Raw genomic sequence first — 20701 nt, 5'->3', positions numbered from 1 at the left:
ATTGTGTAGCTATCTTGATTATTTGTTTTCATTATATGTGTGTGTAGCAGAAGTGATATTCAGCCAGTTTCCACCAGTTTGCCTGAACTGGTAGCTGAAATCGTAGGTGGGTCCGCCCCAGCTCTATGCCATCTTATTTAGGCACGTTTTTGAATCCAGGCACATGCACGGAGGGCACATGAGCAAAGCTCATTTGCAGAAGGCCAGGCGCATACGTGGAGGGGGTGCTCACACCCATGTACGCAAAGCGGGCGTGTGTACGCGCGGTGGACCAGTGGTAACAAAATGTGAAGCCCACCGCTGGTGTGAAGCTATAATAATTCTTTTCATTTCCTGTTCATCCAGACAACGTGCACAATTATTTGGTGGTGTTGCTAATTTACCTTTTAGAAGTTAATTTAACATATTTTTATAGTGGATTGTAGGTCACCTTGAGAATCAGAGCCATCACACATGCAATAGATAAAATGTGATCATCTGGTTGCAGACACATCTCTTGTTTTCAAGTGCAATAGAGACATTCTTAGAGGAGGACTAAAAGAAATTGTATTCTCATATTTATTCTAAGACTATACCAGATGTTTAATATTCATTATATATCTTTTGTTTTAATTAAAGGGGCAGAGGACCACTGAAGAATACATCAGATGTGATTAATGCAGCTAAAATGATCTCAGAGTCAGGATCTAGGATGGATGTTCTTGCAAGACTCATTTCTAATCAGGTAAGATAACAGGGAGAGCATAACATGTGTTGTGTTACAACTGACCCCATGCTCCAAATACTATTGTATTTTTTACATTCTTTGTCAGGTGCCTATTTTCTTTGGCAAGCAGCTTGCTAAGAGTTTACTACAGCTGTTGCAGAATGAATTATTAAACCAGAGCCCACATGCACCAGTTAATTATTTGCCACCATTCTAAAATTATCTTGGTAACTTGAATTTTAAACCCCATAATTGGCTTCATAATAAAACCTCTTGCTTCATGGAAATGCTATCTTATTTTTTCAAACAAGAGGGTTTATTAAAGAATTTTTTAAAAAAAATTAAAATGCTATATTTTTGTGTAGTGTAGCAAGAATTAAATGCCCTTTTATAATCAGGCTTTGCTAAGCACAAATCCCTGCACATGCGTACACAGACCCTTGCATGCGCCCCAGACCCCCATGAATGCACGCACTGCCCCCCCAAACACACCCCACCCTCATGCATGCTTGGCAGAGACCCGATGACCAGTTGGCCGGCAGGAGGTGCTCACACATGCACGGCAGAGCTGAACTGGGGTGACGGCTCACGTGCCCACAGAGAGGGCGTTGCGTGCCACCTGTGGCATGCGTGTCATAGGTTCACCATCACAGGTTTATAAAGTAGAAACAAGAGTTTTGCTGTCTATTTTACTTTTCTGCCTTGTGACTCCAAGAATGTTTTTGACCCTGAAATGTGAAAATGTGCATTACCAAAGCAACAATCAGATAAATGAATATTGAATCCAGGCCAAGAGAATGCCTTAGGAAAATGTCTCGGCTCCCCTTTTCCGAATTCACATGAAGATAAACAGCAGAGCAAGGAAGCTCATTCATACTTGCAAGATTAGGTTACTATAACCATTCTAACAAAAGTAGCTTTCGGTCTGCACAGTCTGTTTCTTAATCTAGTCTACCTGTTTGGGCGGACAAAACATAAAGAGTGTGATAAGGGATAAAAAGCAAAGCAGAAGAAAGGTTAGCAGTATTGATAGTTCGTATTGTATATGTTTTCTGACAAGTTGAAGCATTGTTCCTTCGGAGATTTAGCCTTTCTGTTAACTGAATTGTATCTTTGATGCTTTTGGATTTCTTTGGTTGTTGTTGACTTTGGTTATCCATATACAGTACATTTTAGTGCATATTTTTGGACTTGAGTAAATCCCATCCCTGGAGTGGATAGGGTGATGTTGTTGTTGTTAGTTGTGAAGTTGTGTCCAGCCCATCGCGACCCCATGGACAACATTCCTCCAGGCCTTCCTGTCCTTATCGTCCTCTGGAGTCTATTTAAGCTCACTCTGACTGCTTCAGTGACTCCATCCAGCCACCTCATTCTCTGTCGTCCCCTTCTTTTTCTTTTGCCCTCAATCGTCCCCAGCATCAGGCTCTTCTCCAGTGAGTCCTTCCCTTCTCATTAGGTGGCCAAAGTATTTGAGCTTCCTCTTCAGGATCTGCCCTTCTAAAGAGCAGTCAGGGTTAATCTCCTCTGGGACTGACCGGTTTGATCGCCTTGCAGTCCAAGGGACTTGCAGGAGTCTTCTCCAGCACCATTGGGATATAGGTATTGTTAAATAACTAACTAAATAAATATCATTTTGAGATATTCATACTAAAGACAAATTAACTCATGGGGTACATTTAATTCACTTGTCTGGACTTTAATGGTTTCTTGTGCTGTGTAAAGTGTGTGAGTAAAATAAGTTATAGATGCACATTGTAATAATGGCCTAGAGTCTCCTTCATGTATATCTTTGCAACCCTGATCCAGCTGCTCGTGTGGAACGTGGTAGCCTGGCAGAAAACTGAAAGTGCCAAATCAGCAGCCAAGAGTACAGAAACCTCTGCTGAAATAACTGCTTGGCATTGTTCCCGATTATCTCTCCCTGCTATATGCACACCTTCCATAACAACGAGCATGCCTGCCAGTGAACTGTGGGCTAGGTACTTTATTATTCTGCAGTTTAAACACATATTTTTTCAAAGATTTTCTTTATGGTTGGCAAAACTGGGAGATAGCTGAATTAGCTTCTTGCCAAAGCTAATAATGTCATTTCAGTGGAACACAGTTCATCATTCACAGTACCTTTCAAAGCACAGCTCTGTTAGCCTGAGACCACCTTCCAGTCAACACCTCCATCATAAAACAAGTTTTTTTAAAAAATACATTTTTTTTTCCACTCTGGTGTAGCTTCTAATGTGAAAGTGTGCCTGAAATAAGCAATCAGTCTGTAATGAAGATTCAGTGTTGCATATCTTTGACCTTTTCCAGTTCATAAAGTAGAACAGTTTCAAGTGAATAACTTTTATTTGGGTTTCGTGCCATCGGAATGTAAAATTGTGAAACCATTGAATTAGGCAATATGGATTGCTGCCTTGTGGGATACGTTGTGATTGAACATTAGCTCTATCCTATAAGACATTTCCTTTAACAGGATATATATTTAAAATATACAGGGACAACATTACTGTTTCAAGAAATCTGACTTGACTTGGATTCATGGTAGTTGAATGTGTGGCTCTGTATTGACTTGTTGCATTGTTTAGAGTTCTCCATGCTTCATCATGAGGATGCAGATATTTCATTAATGTCCCAAAGGTGCCTTTTCAAGATTAATGTTTCATTAATCTTCAAGATGGCATAATCAAGAGCCGAGGTGGCGCAGTGGTTAGAGTGCAGTACTGCAGCCACTTCAGCTGACTCTTAGCTGCAATTCGGCGGTTCAAATCTCACCGGCTCAAGGTTGACTCAGCCTTCCATCCTTCCGAGGTGGGTAAAATGAGGACCCAGACTGTGGGGGCAATATGCTGACTCTGTAAACCACTTAGAGAGGGCTGAAAGCCCTATGAAGCGGTATATATTGTGCTATCGCTATTGCTATCAATGCAGGAGTTTTGCAGATGTGTGGATTTTATATTCTTCTGTCTTTTCTGCTTTGAACATACTTGATAAGTGATTCTGTGAGCAAATATTGCTTTGCAATGTGACTGATACCTACAGTACAGGGGTGGGTTCCGGCAGAGACTACTGCCTGTTCGCTCAGGGACACGCTACGTGCACATGCGCAGTACAACTAAAATTGCTCTGTGCAAATGCAGAAGCAAAAAACAAGATGGCAGTGCCTATGGCACCACTGGGAGATCTGGTTCAGGAGCGTGGCAGGCCTAGGTTGCTGCCAGTTCCAGCAACCCAGGCCACCAAGCTACTACCGGTTCAGCTGAACTGGTCTGAACTGGTAGGAACCCACCACTGCTACAGTAGTGGCCAAAATTGTGGAAACCTTTTGGGAAAAGTGTACAGTATTTTTGAGGTTTGATAGCTAATAACACCAGGTTTTTTTGGAGTAGTACCATAAAATCATATATCAATGGAAAGATAATTTAATCAAGAATGTAATGCAATAAGTTTTATGAAGGATTTGCTATTATAATAGCAGCTTTTTTAGTGGAATTCTAGATTTTAGGCCAAATTCCTGCAGTCTGTGCCAAACAGTCCTTGCACTCAATGCATTGCACCATTTCATCTTATATAGACCCAGATGGTTTTCTTCTGTCACATAGGCACAGTCTCTTAATTCTTCTATCATCACTTGCTATTGTGCACCATTTCCAGTGTGGTTTTGTAGTGACTGAGTCTCCTTATATATCTTCAAAAACTTAGAAATGCCACCTTTTGTTAAGTTTCCACCAATTTTTCTTCTAATTTCTTTATAACTGTAGCCTTCTTTACTTAATAATACTATTTTACATCACTTTCTGGTCCAGTCAACTCTTTGCACCATTACTTTAATTTTATTATGTTTTACTAGCTCACTAAATGAAAGAACACAAAAAACCCCAACCAATTTGATAGTGATCACATAACACACTGACAAATGCCCTCCTCTCAGCTTCAATATATGACATCAATAACTGAATCCTAATGTGATCTGATTGGTTCATTGCCAAAACAAGGTGACACCTGATTGGCTCTCTAAACACCCATGCTCATTGGCTACAATCAGATGAAAGAAAGCTACCTGATATCAACCTAAGCAAGTTTTGCTTCCTTTTTCTGATTATTTGGCTATAACTTTTCATAGAATACAGATAATTGACCAAACTTTGTTGCATTACATTCTTGATTAAATTATATTTCCATTGATATAAAATTTGGTGTTATTAACCATCAAACCTCAAAAATACACTTTTCCCAAAAGGTTTCCACAATTTTGTAGTTATTGGTAGATTATTTATTCAGCTGCTAAGATGGTGGTTCTATCTTTATATCAGTTGCTTTCTCTGTGATGGCTAATACTGATGTCTGATGAATGGTATTCTTTTCCTGTGATTGTTGAATTGATTGATTGTTGCATGATGGGAAGAATGTGGTATCTTGAACTGAACTGATAAATTCAAACCAGGCCTTTGGTTATGTCTTCTGATAGGTTCATCAAGAAAGTAAGCCTATGAGTCTCCTGGTCAATGTTTGGTGTGAAGTCTCCTGCTAAAATTATCTTGCATTTTTCAGTCTGGCTTGTAATATCCCCACTGTTTTCCAGTTGAAATAATTATTGAAATAATTCCACTATGAAGTTGTCATGTTCTTAGAGTAATAAGGGCTTACAGATGAAAAGGCAAGATACAGATGCATCAAACACTATATTTCATCCTACCTTATTCCATAAGTGTCTCAAAATAAGGCTTTTATTATGCAAATTTCCTGTCTCAAATCCAGAATTCTACTGGTGAGGTGAGAAAGTACCCATATGGTTTGTTTCACATTCACAATTCTCTTACATTTTCCTTATGGTTTTTCTCTTCTTGTGGAGGGAAACAAAATTGATCACATTAGATCCCATAAACTTTCTTCCCATAAACTTTCCGTGCATGATTGTACCTGGACTGTTATTTCTACTTTAAATATAATCCTCATCTCTTGGTGACAATAAGGTTGGAGTTACTTGATTTTTCCCCTACTCGGACCGTGCAAATCCAATTAAAAATCCATGGAAAGCCATACATGGAAAGAGGTTGCTTCCATGTATAACTGTCAATAGTAATTCGACAAGTACAGATTTTTCTGTTTGATGTCTTCGGCAGGGTGGGATTCAGACGGCGTCAGGGTTCCAAATAACATCCAAAAGTAAATCAAAGTCGAAAGCAAAGTATTGCTCAAACTTCCAATTTATTAAAAGAGCCATGTTGGCACATCTGGGAAAACCCGAATCTGAAAGCTTCCCAGTTTTCCCCTCCTAGTTGAAAGTTCAAGATCTTGCTCACACACCCACAAGTCCATCACATGGTCCAATCTCCCACTGCCATGCTGGCAGTTCCACCCATCCAATTCCGCTCAAGTGCAGAGGTGCAGAGACAAAGGATGACCTTTCTAGAAAGAATTTTGTTTTGACTACATAGTATGTAACTCCTTACGATCTCCCCTCCCATTTTCCTACAATAGAAAATGCATAGTAGAATAATAGAAAGACCCAAAGACCCAAAAGAAAAGATGGGTGCAGGCCTGACCACCGGGTTAGACCAGTTCGAGCCAAACTGTAACTCCTACAATCAGCTGGGAGCAAACCGGTTTGCTCCGCCGATCAGGTGGGCCCACCTGGCTGTCCCTACACTTTACTTTACTTACCTCTCAGCTGATTTGCTTGGCAGAGTGGATTGCCGCACCTGAGTTGTGTTACTCCCCTGAAGTAACATGAAAGATAAATTTTGTTAAAGCTGTCCTCCGTGTCCGCCCGTGTTTGAAACACACAATCACTGAACCAGTTGTTAAATCGACAGGATTTCACTGGTCTTCTGGCTGTATTTCTCTGTAACATAGAATTGTTTTCTTGCAAGGTTTTAAGTTCTTCCAACTTCTACATGAATGAAGAAACCCCATAATTTTTGCAGAATCATACAGCCTCTCCCAAATCACTTAAAATACATTGGAAACCAGTGTTTATTCTACATTCAAATTATATTGCCAATTTCTTGTTCTAATTATATTCTTAGATGCTTTTCACCACCCCAGGAAGTAAGACATTTGGCAGCACAGCCACAGGCCTTGTTTTCATTGACAAAACACCAGGGCTGATTTCGGTTTCACTTCTTCCTCTCTGGGTTGTTGTTATTATACCCAAAAAACATTAAAATCAAGAATAATTTCACTTAAACTCTTTGTCCTTTTCCTTAGGCTGATAAAGGCTCATGCTTACCTTGATTGAAAGGCAAGATACAAATGTTCCAGTAGTTAATAAAACTATACACAAACCTCCCTTCCTGCCTCATAGCTGTATTTTGTTGTGCAATTTCCCTGTCTGAAGCATGGAGTTCTACTGTCTGGGGGAATCCACACAGCTTGGTCTGATTTTTCATAATTCTTTTATATTTTCCTGCCTCTTTTCTAGTGGAGGGAAGCAAGGTTTATTGCAGTAGGGGCTATCTTCCTATAGCTCCTATGAGATTATTATTTTATTTTAAATATAATTCTCATCTCTTGTTCTTTTCATCATAGACCCGTGATGGCGAACCTATGGCACACATGCCACGGGTGACACGTGGAGCCATTTTTCAGGGCATGCAAAGCGTTGCCCTGTAAGCTAGCCAGTGCACATGCGTGTGCTGGCCAGCTGATTTCAGCCTTTTGAGGCCATTTTTCGCCCTCCGGAGGCGAAAAAGAGCCGAGGTGGCGCAGTGGTTAAATGCAGCACTGCAGGCTACTTCAGCTGACTGCAGTTCTGCAGTTCGGCTATTCAAATCTCACCGGCTCAGGGTTGACTCAGCCTTCCATCCTTCCGAGGTGGGTAAAATGAGGACCCAGATTGTTGTTGGGGGCAATATGCTGACTCTGTAAACCGCTTAGAGAGGGCTGAAAGCCCTATGAAGCGGTATATAAGTCTAACTGCTATATTGCTATTGCTATTGCTTCAGCCTCCGCAGCGTGAAAAACTGGCCCTACGGGCAAACTGAGAAATTCAGGAACAGACTTCCGGTTTGCTCATAGGGTCTGTTTTAGCCCTCTGGAGTGTTCAGGGGCCTTCAGGAGGCTTCCCTGAATGCTTCGGAGGGCAAAAAACGACCCTACAAGCAAACCGGGAACGTTTGGGCACGGACCTCCGGGTTGCTCGTAGGGCTGGTTTTAACTCTCCAGATCACGCCAGTGCACGCCAAAAAGGGTGCACGCTGGGGTCATGTGCAAAGCATTATGGGTGTAGCACACCCCCGCATGACTTCCCTACATTCACCCCACTTTTGGCATGTGAGCCAAAAAAGGTTTGCCATCACTGTCATAGATCATGTGTGCCAGGTGAAAACTTTACGTCAGGGCTCATTTCTTGGCTTTAAGACCAGGAAGATTGATTCCCCGTTCTTCTTTCTGTCACCTGGAAGTTCTGGAAAGTAGTTTGCACCAGAGGTGGGCTTCAAAAATTTCAGCAATGGGTTTTCTGCTCAGTCACTGGGTGGCCATCACCATGGTGGGCATGGCCTAGATGGCCTCCTTCACCAAAACGGGCTGTGTGGAGATTGGTCAGAGGGGCGGGGGGGCAGGATGTGGTGGGCAGGGGCAGCCATGGGTGGGATATGGATGTTCTCCGAACCAGCCACAATGTTAGCTACAGATTCTCCCAAACCAGGGTGAACCTATAGTAGCCCACCCCTGGTTTGCACTCCATATTTGTTGAAATCCTCATAGATGTTTCTCCTCCATAGTGAACAGCTTGCAATGAATTGCAAATCCAATCAGTTATGGTGTGGTAAGCCATTCAATTCAGTAATTTATATGGATCCCAAATGCAGAATTTCTGGCTACCTTATTTTCCCATGAAATGCTTTCTCACCTCTCCTCCCCCCCAATCCCCCAACTCAATTACATACTTAGGAAGAAAACTTTCACACATTAATGCCCGTTTGAAGAAACATCAAACTGTCTTCCTTATTGTTAACTAGAAATCTGTTGGGGGTGTGTGTGAGGCTGATCACACAATGTTATAAAAATCCATTTTATGCTTATGTTGCAAAACTGTAGAAGTCAGAAACTTAAAAAGCAAATTCTAATTAGAACATTATTTTTATTAGGATTCTGTCTTATTGCATATCAGTAAATTACCATAAATAAGATTTTAAATATGTTAAGGTGATTGAGACAAAAATTACAGTAATATGGTCATGATAAGTACAATCAGGGCAATTAAGATGGTTGTCTGGCTGTTTAGAATAATATAAATTTGGTTCCGCTTTGTCTGCTATTTAGTGAGACCCCACTGAAATCAGTGCGGCAGTCAAATTCATCTAGATCAGGGGTCGTCAACCTTAAACATTGATGAAAGAGCCATTTGGACCCAGTTTCCCACAGAAAAGAAAACACTAGGAGCTACAAAACCCTTCCCATGCCTGACTATTTCTTGAGTGTCCACAAAACTAGCATATGTATTTGAATTAAAAGTTCTGGTTTCTTCTGAAACTTTTCTTTTCTTGGATTTATCCATGGTTGGTTTACTAAGCGCCGAAAAGCTCAATAAATTGTGTGGTGTCGGGTGTCGCACATTGGCAGTTGTGACACATATTTTGAGTGACAGGGAGCCTCAGTAGAGGGATGAAAGAGCCACATGCGACTCCAAGGGCCACAGGTTGCTGATCCCTGATCTAGATTTCTATGGCTTTTTTGTATATTTCACATTCTATTGAACATGAATTTTAATGTTGCAAATTCTGAAATCAGTAGAACAAGGGAAGTAAATGTATTTCCTTCTAAAATTGCTAAGACGAAATTGGTTTACTTAATACAATAGAAACTTGTAAGCTGCCCAGAGTCACTGAGAGTGAGTTGGACGGCCATAAAAAGTTTCTTAAATAAATAAATACAGTTAGAGGGATCTTCTATTGTTATTCGGTTTTATGTTTAACATTTTGAATTATGAATAAGTAGCAAATTTTCTCTTAGTTATTGCAAAGTATTAAATGACAATATCATTTCTCACTTAGCTCCAACCAGACAACCTATGATCTATTGCAGGGGTCACCATCCTTTCAGACCTTAGGGACCACTAAATTCATAATTTTAAATCCCGTGGACCACTAATATGATTTTTTAAATGATAAATAGTATGTAGTGCAATATAAAAAATATAAATACTTTTTCTGTGGACCACCAAAATTTTCTCATGATTGGTGACTGCTGCTCTATTGGGTCTTCTTTTGTCAATATTTCCTTACCTAAAGAGATAAATAGGATGACCGCAGCCAGATGAAAAAGCAGTGGGACCAGATCTGACTTCCTGCTAGCTTCTCAGTGGCTTTGCTTGTGGGAAACTGGCGGGGAGTATTGGAAATCATGATCCTCTGATCATAGCTGACTGTAGCAGGGCTGAAGCCATCACAAATTTGCAAATACAACTGGTGTGAGGATCCTTGAAATTTAAATTACACAGGATTAATGGGTCCTGGATTTTCTACACATTCTGTAACCTAGCAGATTTGAGCTAACTTGATTCAAAAAATGTCTTGTGACATACCATTTCAGCTAATTGAAGGTTACAAATAGACAAACAGGTTTTAGTAGTTTATAGATTCCAATCACCACAAGTGTGCAATTACAATCCATTTAATGTTTTTAGTGCCTGACTATGTTGTTTATTGTAGAAGAGCACCGGCATCTCTCTTTGAATTCCTGCTATTTTCATTACTTCTACGTTGAATATTATGTCACTGATGATGGATCTCACCCCTTCCACAGAATAGGATGTTTGTAGTGATCTAGGGATAGGCTATGAGAGCCATTTAAGTGCAGTGGTTAAAGCTCCAGTCTGGAAACCAGGAGATTGTGAGTTCTAGTCCTGCTTTAGGCACAGACCCAGCTAAGTGATCTTGGTCAGTCACTCCATCTCAGCCCTAGGAAGCAGGCAATGGCAATGTCAACCCTGAAGCTGACATGACCGAAGCCATTTTGACGCTTCAGTGTTGCCACACTGGACCTGAAGGATTAGGAGAGGGGAATAGAGATAGCTGGGGTTTTGTAGCCAAAACAAAATACTTTCTCCTGGGAACCAAGGAGATTCCCACAGGTGGCCAAAGAGAGAGGAGGAGTGAAGTTACCAGGCAACTTGATGGCACCTTGAATGGATCATGTGACTTATTGTTTTGGAAAGGGGCAAAACTTTTATTTTTAATTAGGTGAAAACCGCAGGAAACTTCAGAGTCGGTTTTCACCAGAACTGTGCCAATATGATATATTCAATAACACTATTGTTTGAGGAATCTACCTGCCTCAGAGTTTTGTTTGCTATGGGTGTATTACTTGGAACCCTGACTTCTGAAAAATCTGACCCAAAAAACTTCCGGGACCAATCCAGGCAGTTGACAGGAGTCAACACAGACTCAAAGCCACACAGAGACATACACATACACACACACACACACAGAGAAGGGGGGAGGGGGGATGGGCTATATGTAGGATTCTTTTCTGAAAATCAAGGAAACAAAGATAAGTATCTTTACTTTCCCTGTTGGGGTGCAAATAAATTACTCGGGAGACAGCATATTAATTCAATGGAGTGTATTACTAAAAAATATGTACAAAGTTTTAGTGATTTAAATAAGTTTAATTCTGCATAATTAGTATTGAAGAAAAATGAAGGAAGCAATTGCACAAATATGATTTTTCTCAAATCATGCTGCATGTCTCTTTATTCTCATCAGGGGTCTTTCAGAGGATCATAATATTTTGAGATTCCTCCTCTCTAGGAAAAGTGTATGTAAAGCTCTGAATTTTGGATCTCAGTGTGTTCCAAATTATTCTGCCACAGCCTTTAGAAAATATGGCAGCTCATTACCTAATCCTGTAAAAAAGTTCAGATTGCTAATTCTGCTTCAATGATGCGCATTAAAAGGAAGGCAAATCTTGATCCAAAGGAAAATAATATAAACAAAATTATAATGATTTTAGAAGTGCAATCCAAATATGAAGTAATCTTTCCTATCTCTCAAATCAGGGGTGTCAAACTGGTGACCCGCAGGCCAGATGTGTCACACGCTGGCCATGCTCACCTCCGGTTTAGCGAAGGGGGGGGGGAGTCCCAAAACATCACATGATGACAATGTAATGCCATAACGTGTCTTAAATCCTTTTACAGGCAGTGTTCCACTTACAACCATCCATTCAGCAACCAAAGTTACAACAGCACGGAAAAAAGTAATATGACTGTTGCAGCATTCCCATGCTGATATGTTTAAAATTGGGTGCTTGGCCACCTGTATGTAGTTACAACAGTTGCAGTATCCCAGGGTCATGTGATCCACATTTAGCCTCTTCCCAGTCAGTTCCCGACAATAGAGGAGAAGCCAGATTCCCTTAACAACTGCATGATTCACTTAACAAGTGCAGTGATTCCCTTAACAACCGTGACAAAAATGACCATAAAACAGGGAAAAAACTCACAACCAATGTTCCCTCTAAGCTACGCAGCTGCGCGGCTGCGCATGTAACAAGAAAACTCCACGCAGCAGTTTCCAACTGCCGCATAGTGTTTTTTAATGTCTTACAATATGACTTAAAATATTCCCCCTCCCTCCCTCCTCTCTCTGCACCAAACTCTCTCCTCCAGTGGGTGAAGTCAAGGAAGACTCTTCCCAGAGACCGATGACGCTGAAGAAGGGAGAATTCCCATTGGTCCTCTGGGGCTTTGTCGGTTCCTGGGAAAACGTGATTTGCTGGTTGTAGCCTGCATTTCTCTGCACATCCCGTGTTTCTCAGGCATTGCGTCGTCTGAAGCCCCGTTCTGGCCTTTCTGCGATCCCTTTGCTTTGCGGAGAGAGGGAAGCAGCATGGAGTTGGACTGCCTGAGCCAAAGGGGTCCACAGGATCTTGAGACATGATTTTTGAGCAGTACCAATCCATTCCACTCTTTCCTTTCCCTTTCTGTCCTTCTATCTTCCTTTCCTTTCCTTTTTCCTTTCTTTTCTCTTTTCCTTTCCTTTCTCTTTTCCTTTCCTTTTCCCTTCTTTTTTCTTTTCCCTTCCCTTCCCTTTCCCTCCCTTCTTCATCCTTTCCTTTCTTCTTTCCCATTTCCTTTTTCCTTTCCTTCCTTTCTCTTTTCATTTCCTTTCTCTTTTCCTTTTCTTATTTCCTTTTCCCTTCTTTTTTCTTTTACCTTCCCTTTCCCTCCCTTCTTCATGCTTTTCTTTTCTTCTTTCCCATTTCCTTTCCTTCCCTCCCCCTCCCTTCCCTTTCTTCCTTCCTGGGGGTCTGAGGGAGAGGGAGGGGACCCTTTTCCTCCTTGCCCCCCTCTCCAACATCTGCTCTGATGGCAATTATGGCTAAAAAAAATTCAGGTGCTCAGGCATGAAAATGTGGTGCTCAAACACTATACTTTTCTGCATACACTGGAAAAAAATTAGAGGGAACATTGCTCAAAACCCACCTTACTTCCAATGGAAATTCTGATCCTAATTGTGATCGTAAGTTGAGGACTTCCTGTACTGACAGTGTTAAATTTGCCTTTCCCTCCCCCCACTTTTCAATGAAAATTGCATCCAAGGAACTTGTCCTTGAGCCCTTTGAGCTGATACCAAACCAGCTCCAGATCCAACCAATCAAGAGACTAGTTTAAGGGAAAGGAAATCAAAGCTGTTGTTTCCTCTCACAACTGCAGAGTTCTAGTGGAATCTCTGATTTCTCCTCTCCACCAGCTCTTGAGCTGTAAAACTGCCAATATTCTCACATTTGGCCCTGGAAGCTCACAGAGAATTTTTTTTACCTTCAACAAGAAATGAGGAGAAGGCGCCTCTCATATTCTCCTGGAATGATTTGTTTTGTTGTTGTTGTTGTTTAGTCCTGAAGTCGTGTCCGATCCATCACGACCCCATGGACAAAGTACCTCCAGACCTTCCTGTCCTCTACCATCCTCTGGAGTCCATTCAAGCTCACACTGACTGCTTCAGTGACTCAATCCAGCCACCTCATTCTCTGTTGTCCCCTTCTTCTTTTGCCCTCAATCATTCCCAGCATTAGGCTCTTCTCCAGAGAGTCCTTCATTCTCATTAGGTGGCCAACGTATTTGGGTTTCATCTTCAGGATCTGGCCTTCTAAAGAGCAGTCAGGGTTGATATTCTCTAGGACTGACCAGTTGGATCGCCTTGCAGTCCAAGGGACTCGCAGGAGTCTTCTCCAGCACCAGAGTTATGACTTGCTTATTTCTTTAATTTTACACCCACTCACTGATCAGTTGGAGGAAGTACTGAGGTCCTCAAGGTAGCAATAGCAATAGCAGTTAGACTTATATACCGCTTCATAGGGCTTTCAGCCCTCTCTAAGCGGTTTACAGAGTCAGCATATTGCCTCCAACAACAATCCGGGTCCTCATTTTACCCACCTCGGAAGGATGGAAGGCTGAGTCAACCCTGAGCCGGTGAGATTAGAACTGCTGAACTGCAGATAACAGTCAACTGAAGTAGCCTGCAGTGCTGCATTTAACCACTGCGCCACCTAGATGATCTCTCTCTTTTTTTTCTGTAGGACTTTACCAGAACTGAAGACAACGGGGGGGTCAGTTTCAAACTGTCTTGGAGAGATTGAGTCGTAGAAGCAGCTGTATGTGAAAATACTATCAGTTGTCTTTTTCATATTCAGATCACAGAAACTCACTCATTGAAATAGGAGAGCACACGCTAAAGATACTATTCATAACATTGCAGAATGACAAGTATGGGTGATTGTTCAGTTCCATAATATTTTATTCCTGAAGGGGACTTTTGTATTTGCTGTTCCAGACATAAAAAAACAACAAGTTAAAACAACACCATCACCACCACATAGGTATTAGATGCATAAAAGAACATGGAGTTCATTATTATGTACCTCTTGCAAAAACAGCCTAACGCTATCAAGTAAGTAAACTGGCAGCAGTACAAAAGAGCAATTGTAAATTTATGATGCTCAGCAGCATCTGAGTTGGAGCAAGCAATGCTTTGTTACATAAATCTTGATAAGGAGCATAAGAGATCTGGGATGCCTGGAGGAAAGATGGAAAGGCGTAAATAGGATTCTGAGATGGCCAAAACCCAGAGGACATCACAATTAGTTGCTCACCCTCGAGGAATATTTCATTGTTATTTCACTTCCCTGACCTTTCCCTCCTGACTGGCATAAGAGCTTCTTCTGAAATTAGTTTAAATAGTATGGATATCTGTTTAAAAATGGAAAAAAAAAAAGAATTAATAGAATTCTTTATTGGCCAAGTGTGATTGGACACACAAGGAATTTGTCTTTGGTGCATATGCTCTCATACATAAAAAGGAAAGGGAAAAATACATTCATCATGAATCATAAAATACAACATTTAGTGATAGTCATAGGTTACTAAATAAGCAATCAAATCATACTAGGAAACAAATAAAACAATATAAACCATAGAAATACAAGCAACAAGGTTATAGTCTTAAGTGGGAGGAGATAGGTAATAGGAAGGATGAGAAGAAGAATAGTAATACCGTCTTAGTAAATATTGACAGTGTTGTGGGAATTAGTTGTTCAGCAGAGTGATGGCATTGGGGTGGGGGTGGGGGGCTGTCCTTGTGTCTAGTTGTTCTGGTGTACAGTGCCCTATAGCATCATTTTGAGGGCAGAAGTTGAAACAATTTATGTCCAGGATGTGAGGGGTCTGTAGATATCTTCTCAACCTTCTTTTTGACCCATGCAGTATACAGGTCCTCAGTGGAAGGCAGATTGGTAGCAATTGTTTTTTCTGCAGTTCTAATTATCCGTTGAAGTCTCTGTCTGTCTTGTTTGGTTGCAGAGCCAAACAGTTATGGAGATTCAAATGACAGACTCAATAATTCCTCTGTAGAACTGAATCAGCAGATCCTTGGGCAGTTTGAGCTTTCTGAGCTGGAACAGAAAAAAACATTCTTTGTTGTGTTTTTTTGATGATATATTTGATGTTAGGTGTCCATTTTAAGTCTTGAGATATTGGAGAACCTAGAAATTTGAAGATCTCTACTGTTGATACTGCGTTGTCTAGTATTGTTACAGGCGGTAGTACAGGAGGGTTTCTCCTAAAATCTACCACCATTTTTACGGTTTTGAGTGTGTTCAGTTCAAGGTTGTTCCAGTTGTACCACAAGGTTGCATCACAAGGGAAAAAAGGAAAAGGGGAAAAAGAAAATGGGAAAAGGAAAAGAAAGGAAAATGTTTGGGAAATTATTGTACCCTCTTAGCTCACTTTTCTTTTGGATCCCAGATGTTAAAAGTAGTTCACTCAATCATACTACTATGCATTTTTTCTTTTATTTTTTAGTGTCCAGACTGGTCATGTAAGCAAGACTTACTTGCTTACCTGGAACAAATCAAGCTCTACTCCCACCAACTCAAAATCTGCAGCCAAGTCAAAGCTGAAATCCAGAACTTAGGCGGAGAGCTCATCATGTCAGCAGTAAGTGAAAACTCTGTTCTCTTCCTGGTAGAGCCTGGACCCTGGTAAAGCAAGGCAATGGGTGTTCTGAACTAGGCTTCCCCAGCAGCATGAAGCCTCGTCCTCGTCCCGATAAACCCCTTTTATTTAATTTACAGTCTATTCATCTCCAGAAAAGTCCCAGCCCACAATCTTTCAAGATAGTTCACAATTACTAACCTTTATCAGGCTTAGAGAGTGGCCAGGCCGATATCTTTCAGACACCGCAATACTTGGCAAGAATGCAGGAATGAACTAATTGTCTCCTGGAGACACCCGTCCCCTTTTGCTCCTCCTTTATTCCCTATGGGAGGAGCCATTAACCTCCACCTGTGGCCTTACTCCCAAGTCGACCCTTGTTCCTTAGCTGTTCCCTTCGTCTGGCAACTCTGCGCATGCGCATATTGGGAACAGTCTCCAGCTGTTCATCTGCCTCACTGATGTCTCTGACTCCAAAGGCAGCTGATAACTGTCAGACGGCCCTGGCCCCATCTCTGCCTCCAATGCAGAGCACTCGTCATAGCCTTCCCCAGACTCCAGGACTGGCCCATGTTCTTCCCCAACCTCCTCACTGTCTGAATCTGCTGCCAGCTCCACTGGCTGCTGGCGGGCCACAACACTGCGTCTCTGAAATGAAATGTAAGCCTCTTGTGGATAAACCAGTTTAAATCCTGCCTGAACAAATTCATCATGGGTATGAATGCTAGAGTTTTAATATAGTTGTAAATTGTCACATATTTATTATTCATTTTTATATTTCCATTTAAAAAAGGAAGTTCTATTTCTATCATCTTCAATCGTTGAAGATGAAGAAATATATGATTTTATGGTTAAGAATTATATAATTATATGAGTCCATACGACTATGGAAATAGAGGGATTTGCAAGGCTGCTCTGTATAATATAAAAACTGAGGTATATATAATATCCCTGTCCAGATCTGAGTTTTTTTCCCCCTGGGCTATTTCATTCAGTTATGTTTACCTTCCCAAATTTTGATTTCCCCCCTCATTAAACGTTGTTATGGGTTATAAAATATTTTTGCACTTCTGCAAATCTTTTATCTCCCATAAGTTTCAACTGCATGATGAACTACATGATGAACTCCATATTTACATTTAGAAAAAGAGACAGGTATTAGGATTCATTCATTCATTCAATTTCAGTCAATAACTCTGAATGGGTTACAATTCAAAAATAGTTAAGAATATTGAAATATTTTAATGATAAAATAATAACAATAAAAACATCCAGATGAAATATACATAGAAGCAAGATACTTGGCCAGTTAATACACCAAGGAAATGGGGCCTTGATACATTCAGCACCCCAGGCAGTGGTGGGATTCAACATTTTTTACTACCAGTTCTGTGGGTGTGGCTTGGTGGACATGGCATGGCTTGGTGGGCATGGCTTGGTGAATGTGGCAGATTCCGCCTCCTCGATGCACGAAGGCAGGAGGCAGCAGTTTCATTTGCTGCCTATGAAATCTGGGGGGCGTGGGGAGTGGCGAGCAGCCAAGTGAGCATGCCAGGATCTGCTGGCTGCCTCTAATCTGCAGTTCACTTGTGAGCAAGTTTACTCATGAGCAAGGTGCTTGGCAGCTGGCAGATTGCTGGCTTGCTCACTCAGCTGCAGCACTCCCCCCCCCCCGGAGCTCACAGGGAGTGAACAGAACCATGCACACTTTGGACCCTCCAGCTCTCCTGTGTTCAGCTCGGGACGGCTCGGGTTGCTGCTTTCTTTGGCCTTTTTAAAAAAAGTTTTACAGCATATTTTATTTCCCATCTCCAATCTGAAACATAAATTTGCCAAGCCACACCCACAAAATAAGCCACACCCACAGAACCTGTAGTAAAAAAACCCACCCCTGCTCTGACTAGTTCTGAGATTCAAGCACCATGTCTCTGTGTTGATCCATTCAGGTATGTATCTGTGAGGGAAGGAACGATGATGGCAGATCTATCGTCAGACACAAAAATTGAAACACACACGCACAAAGACAGTGGGTTTGAGCTTTTAGAAAAATGGTGCTGGAGATTCTAGTGACTTTTCCTTCAAATTGCCTTTTCTCTCTTATGTGCTTTCATTGACATATGAACAAAAATACATGACATATCCTTGTGAAAGTACATATCCAAAACCCACGCAACTAAGATCAAGGATCAAATACTAAAACAGACTGAAAAGGCTGAATATTACATCACCTCTAAAGCTGTGTCCACATTACATTTTTAATTTGGTCAGTTCGAAATCTAGTAGATATATTTCTAGCACATTACAAAGCTGAATTAACATTGGCTAGGTTTTTTTTAAAAAATATACTTTATCATGTGGTGCAAATACAGCTCATTTGATTGATTCAACATATTGTGTAAATCAGTGGTGGGATTCAATTTTTTTTAACTACTGGTTCTGTGGGCGTGGCATGGTGGGCATGGTGTGGATTGGTGAGCATGGCAGGGGAAGGATACTGTAAAATCTCCATTCCCTCCCCACTCCAAGGAAAGGATACTGTAAAATCTCCATTCCTACCCCCTCCAGGGAAAGGATACTGTAAAATCTCCATTCCCACCCCACTCCAAGGAAAGGATACTGTAAAATCTCCGTTCCCACCCCACTCCAGGGAAAGGATACTGTAAAATCTCCATTCCCACCCCACTCCAAGGAAAGGATACTGTAAAATCTCCATTCCCACCCCATTCCAGGGAAAGGATACTGTAAAATCTTCATTCCCTTCCCATTCCAGAGAAAGGATACTGTAAAATCTCCATTCCCTCCCCACTCCAAGGGAAGCATACTGCAAAATCCCCATTTCCTCCCTATCAGCTGAGACTTGGGAGGCAGACAATACATGGGGGTGGGGCCAGTCAGAGGCTATTTACCCATTCTCTGAACTACTCAAAATTTCTGCTACTGGTTCTCCAGAACTGGTCACAAACTGCTGAGTACCACGTCTGACATATACCCAGGAAAAGGAAATACAGTGACCTACTGTGCAAGGGCAAAATGGCTAGTATGCAATCCTGTCTTTGTGATTACAAAACCTCTTTGTCAAATGCACTGCAGATTTTCCTGGAAAGCAGAAAAAAAACATAGTCTTTGTTGCCTTTGAGGTGTGCAAAATTGGTCTTACAGCCTGGACCAAATCAACTAGATGACAACTCTGCATCAGAAGATCCTAGAACTGAAGGCTAAGTGAGAAGCTGGACAAAATTGAGTGGTGTCAAGAGATATCTTGGAGAGAATGTTTCCTTCTATTGACTTTTGAGAGAGACCAAAGAATATGCTTTTATTTCAATATTAATTTTAGTTTCCTTTTTAGAAAAAAGAAACAATAATATGCATGCCTTCTTTTGTTAAATGAAATATTGCTTGGTGTCCTTTGATCTTTGGAAGTTTTTTTTTTTTAAATGACACTGTGCTAGCAATGTCTGACAGAAAAGTTATGCCTCAGATCTGGCTGATTTATGGCACAGCAAAGTATAGGACCAGAATAGAAGAACAAAATCATGATACTCAAATTTAATTACAACTTTTAGATATATGATCCTATCTTGGTTTTTATTTGAAGTGACATTTTTTGTGTAATTGGTGGCTTCTATTTTGCAATTGCTCAGCACCTAACTGACTTTCCTCATTTCTTGAGAGAGAAAAAGCAGAGCAGCAAGACTGGGAAATAAATATATAGCCATTCAATCCATCAATCAATCACATACCATTGCAGTAAAAGGCAATACCAATTAGCATTATTTCAATAAAATTATATTAATTTGTTGGTTTTATTAAAGTAATTTATTTAGCATAGGCTACCCTTCTTGCAAATGGGACTTTGGATGTCTAACCACACATTAAAAACATATCAGCCAAATATACAACACTTACAAGAGAATGGATTATGTCCATGAAATCACCAGGAATCAACCATTCCTCACCATGCAGTCAGAACTGAAGAAGCTTCTTGGATAAGAAGAAAAAGGGTTTCAAGGAAAAAAGGAGAATAGAAGAAAAAGAGGAAGGGGGAGGGGAGGAAGAGGAAAACAAGAACAAGGAGGTGGTGGTGGTGGTGGTGGTGGTGGTGGTGGTGGTGGTGGTGGTGGTGGTGGAGGAGGAGGAGGAGGAGGAGGAGGAGGAGGAGGAGGAGGAGGAGGAGGAAAAGCCTTTTTCGCTTGCTTTGAAAAGCACTTTTGGGACCACCAGGAATCAAGCTCAGTTCATGGAAACAATGTCTTTTAAATAAACAAATCATCTTCATCAGGAAAAAAAAAACATTCAAATGTGTTCCAGGAAGTAAAACAGACAAATTGCCCCAGAGATCAAAAAATGTAAAAGAGAAATTTTTGCTTTAGGGGCTCCTGTCATTGTGATGGTAATAAATACTTGGCGAACCTGTTCAGTGAAAATTCATTAGAGAAAACAAATCTTGCCAATAAAGTGACAGAATCTGCTGTCCTTGAAAAAAAGAATGCCAGGCTGCAATATGGCAAGACGTACCCCATTCCTTCTGGCTCTGCCACATTGGGACATGAACTGTGCATAAG

General features: G+C 41.1%; 1 protein-coding gene across 1 annotated transcript in view; it reads left to right on the top strand.

Moving 5' to 3' along the window:
* CTNNA3 (catenin alpha 3) overlaps positions 1-20701 on the top strand; it is an 878552-nt gene that overhangs the window by 838427 nt on the left and 19424 nt on the right. The window contains exons 15-16 of the mRNA XM_032232234.1: positions 619-724; positions 16008-16142. Of these exons, the coding sequence (XP_032088125.1) occupies positions 619-724; positions 16008-16142 (241 nt within the window). The remainder of the gene's footprint in view (positions 1-618; positions 725-16007; positions 16143-20701) is intronic.

The sequence above is a fragment of the Thamnophis elegans genome, chromosome 15 (genome assembly GCF_009769535.1).
Source record: "Thamnophis elegans isolate rThaEle1 chromosome 15, rThaEle1.pri, whole genome shotgun sequence".
Classification (NCBI taxonomy): Eukaryota; Metazoa; Chordata; class Lepidosauria; order Squamata; family Colubridae; genus Thamnophis; species Thamnophis elegans.
The sequence above is the reverse complement of the archived record's forward strand: the minus strand, read 5'-3'. Positions and strand labels throughout refer to the sequence as shown.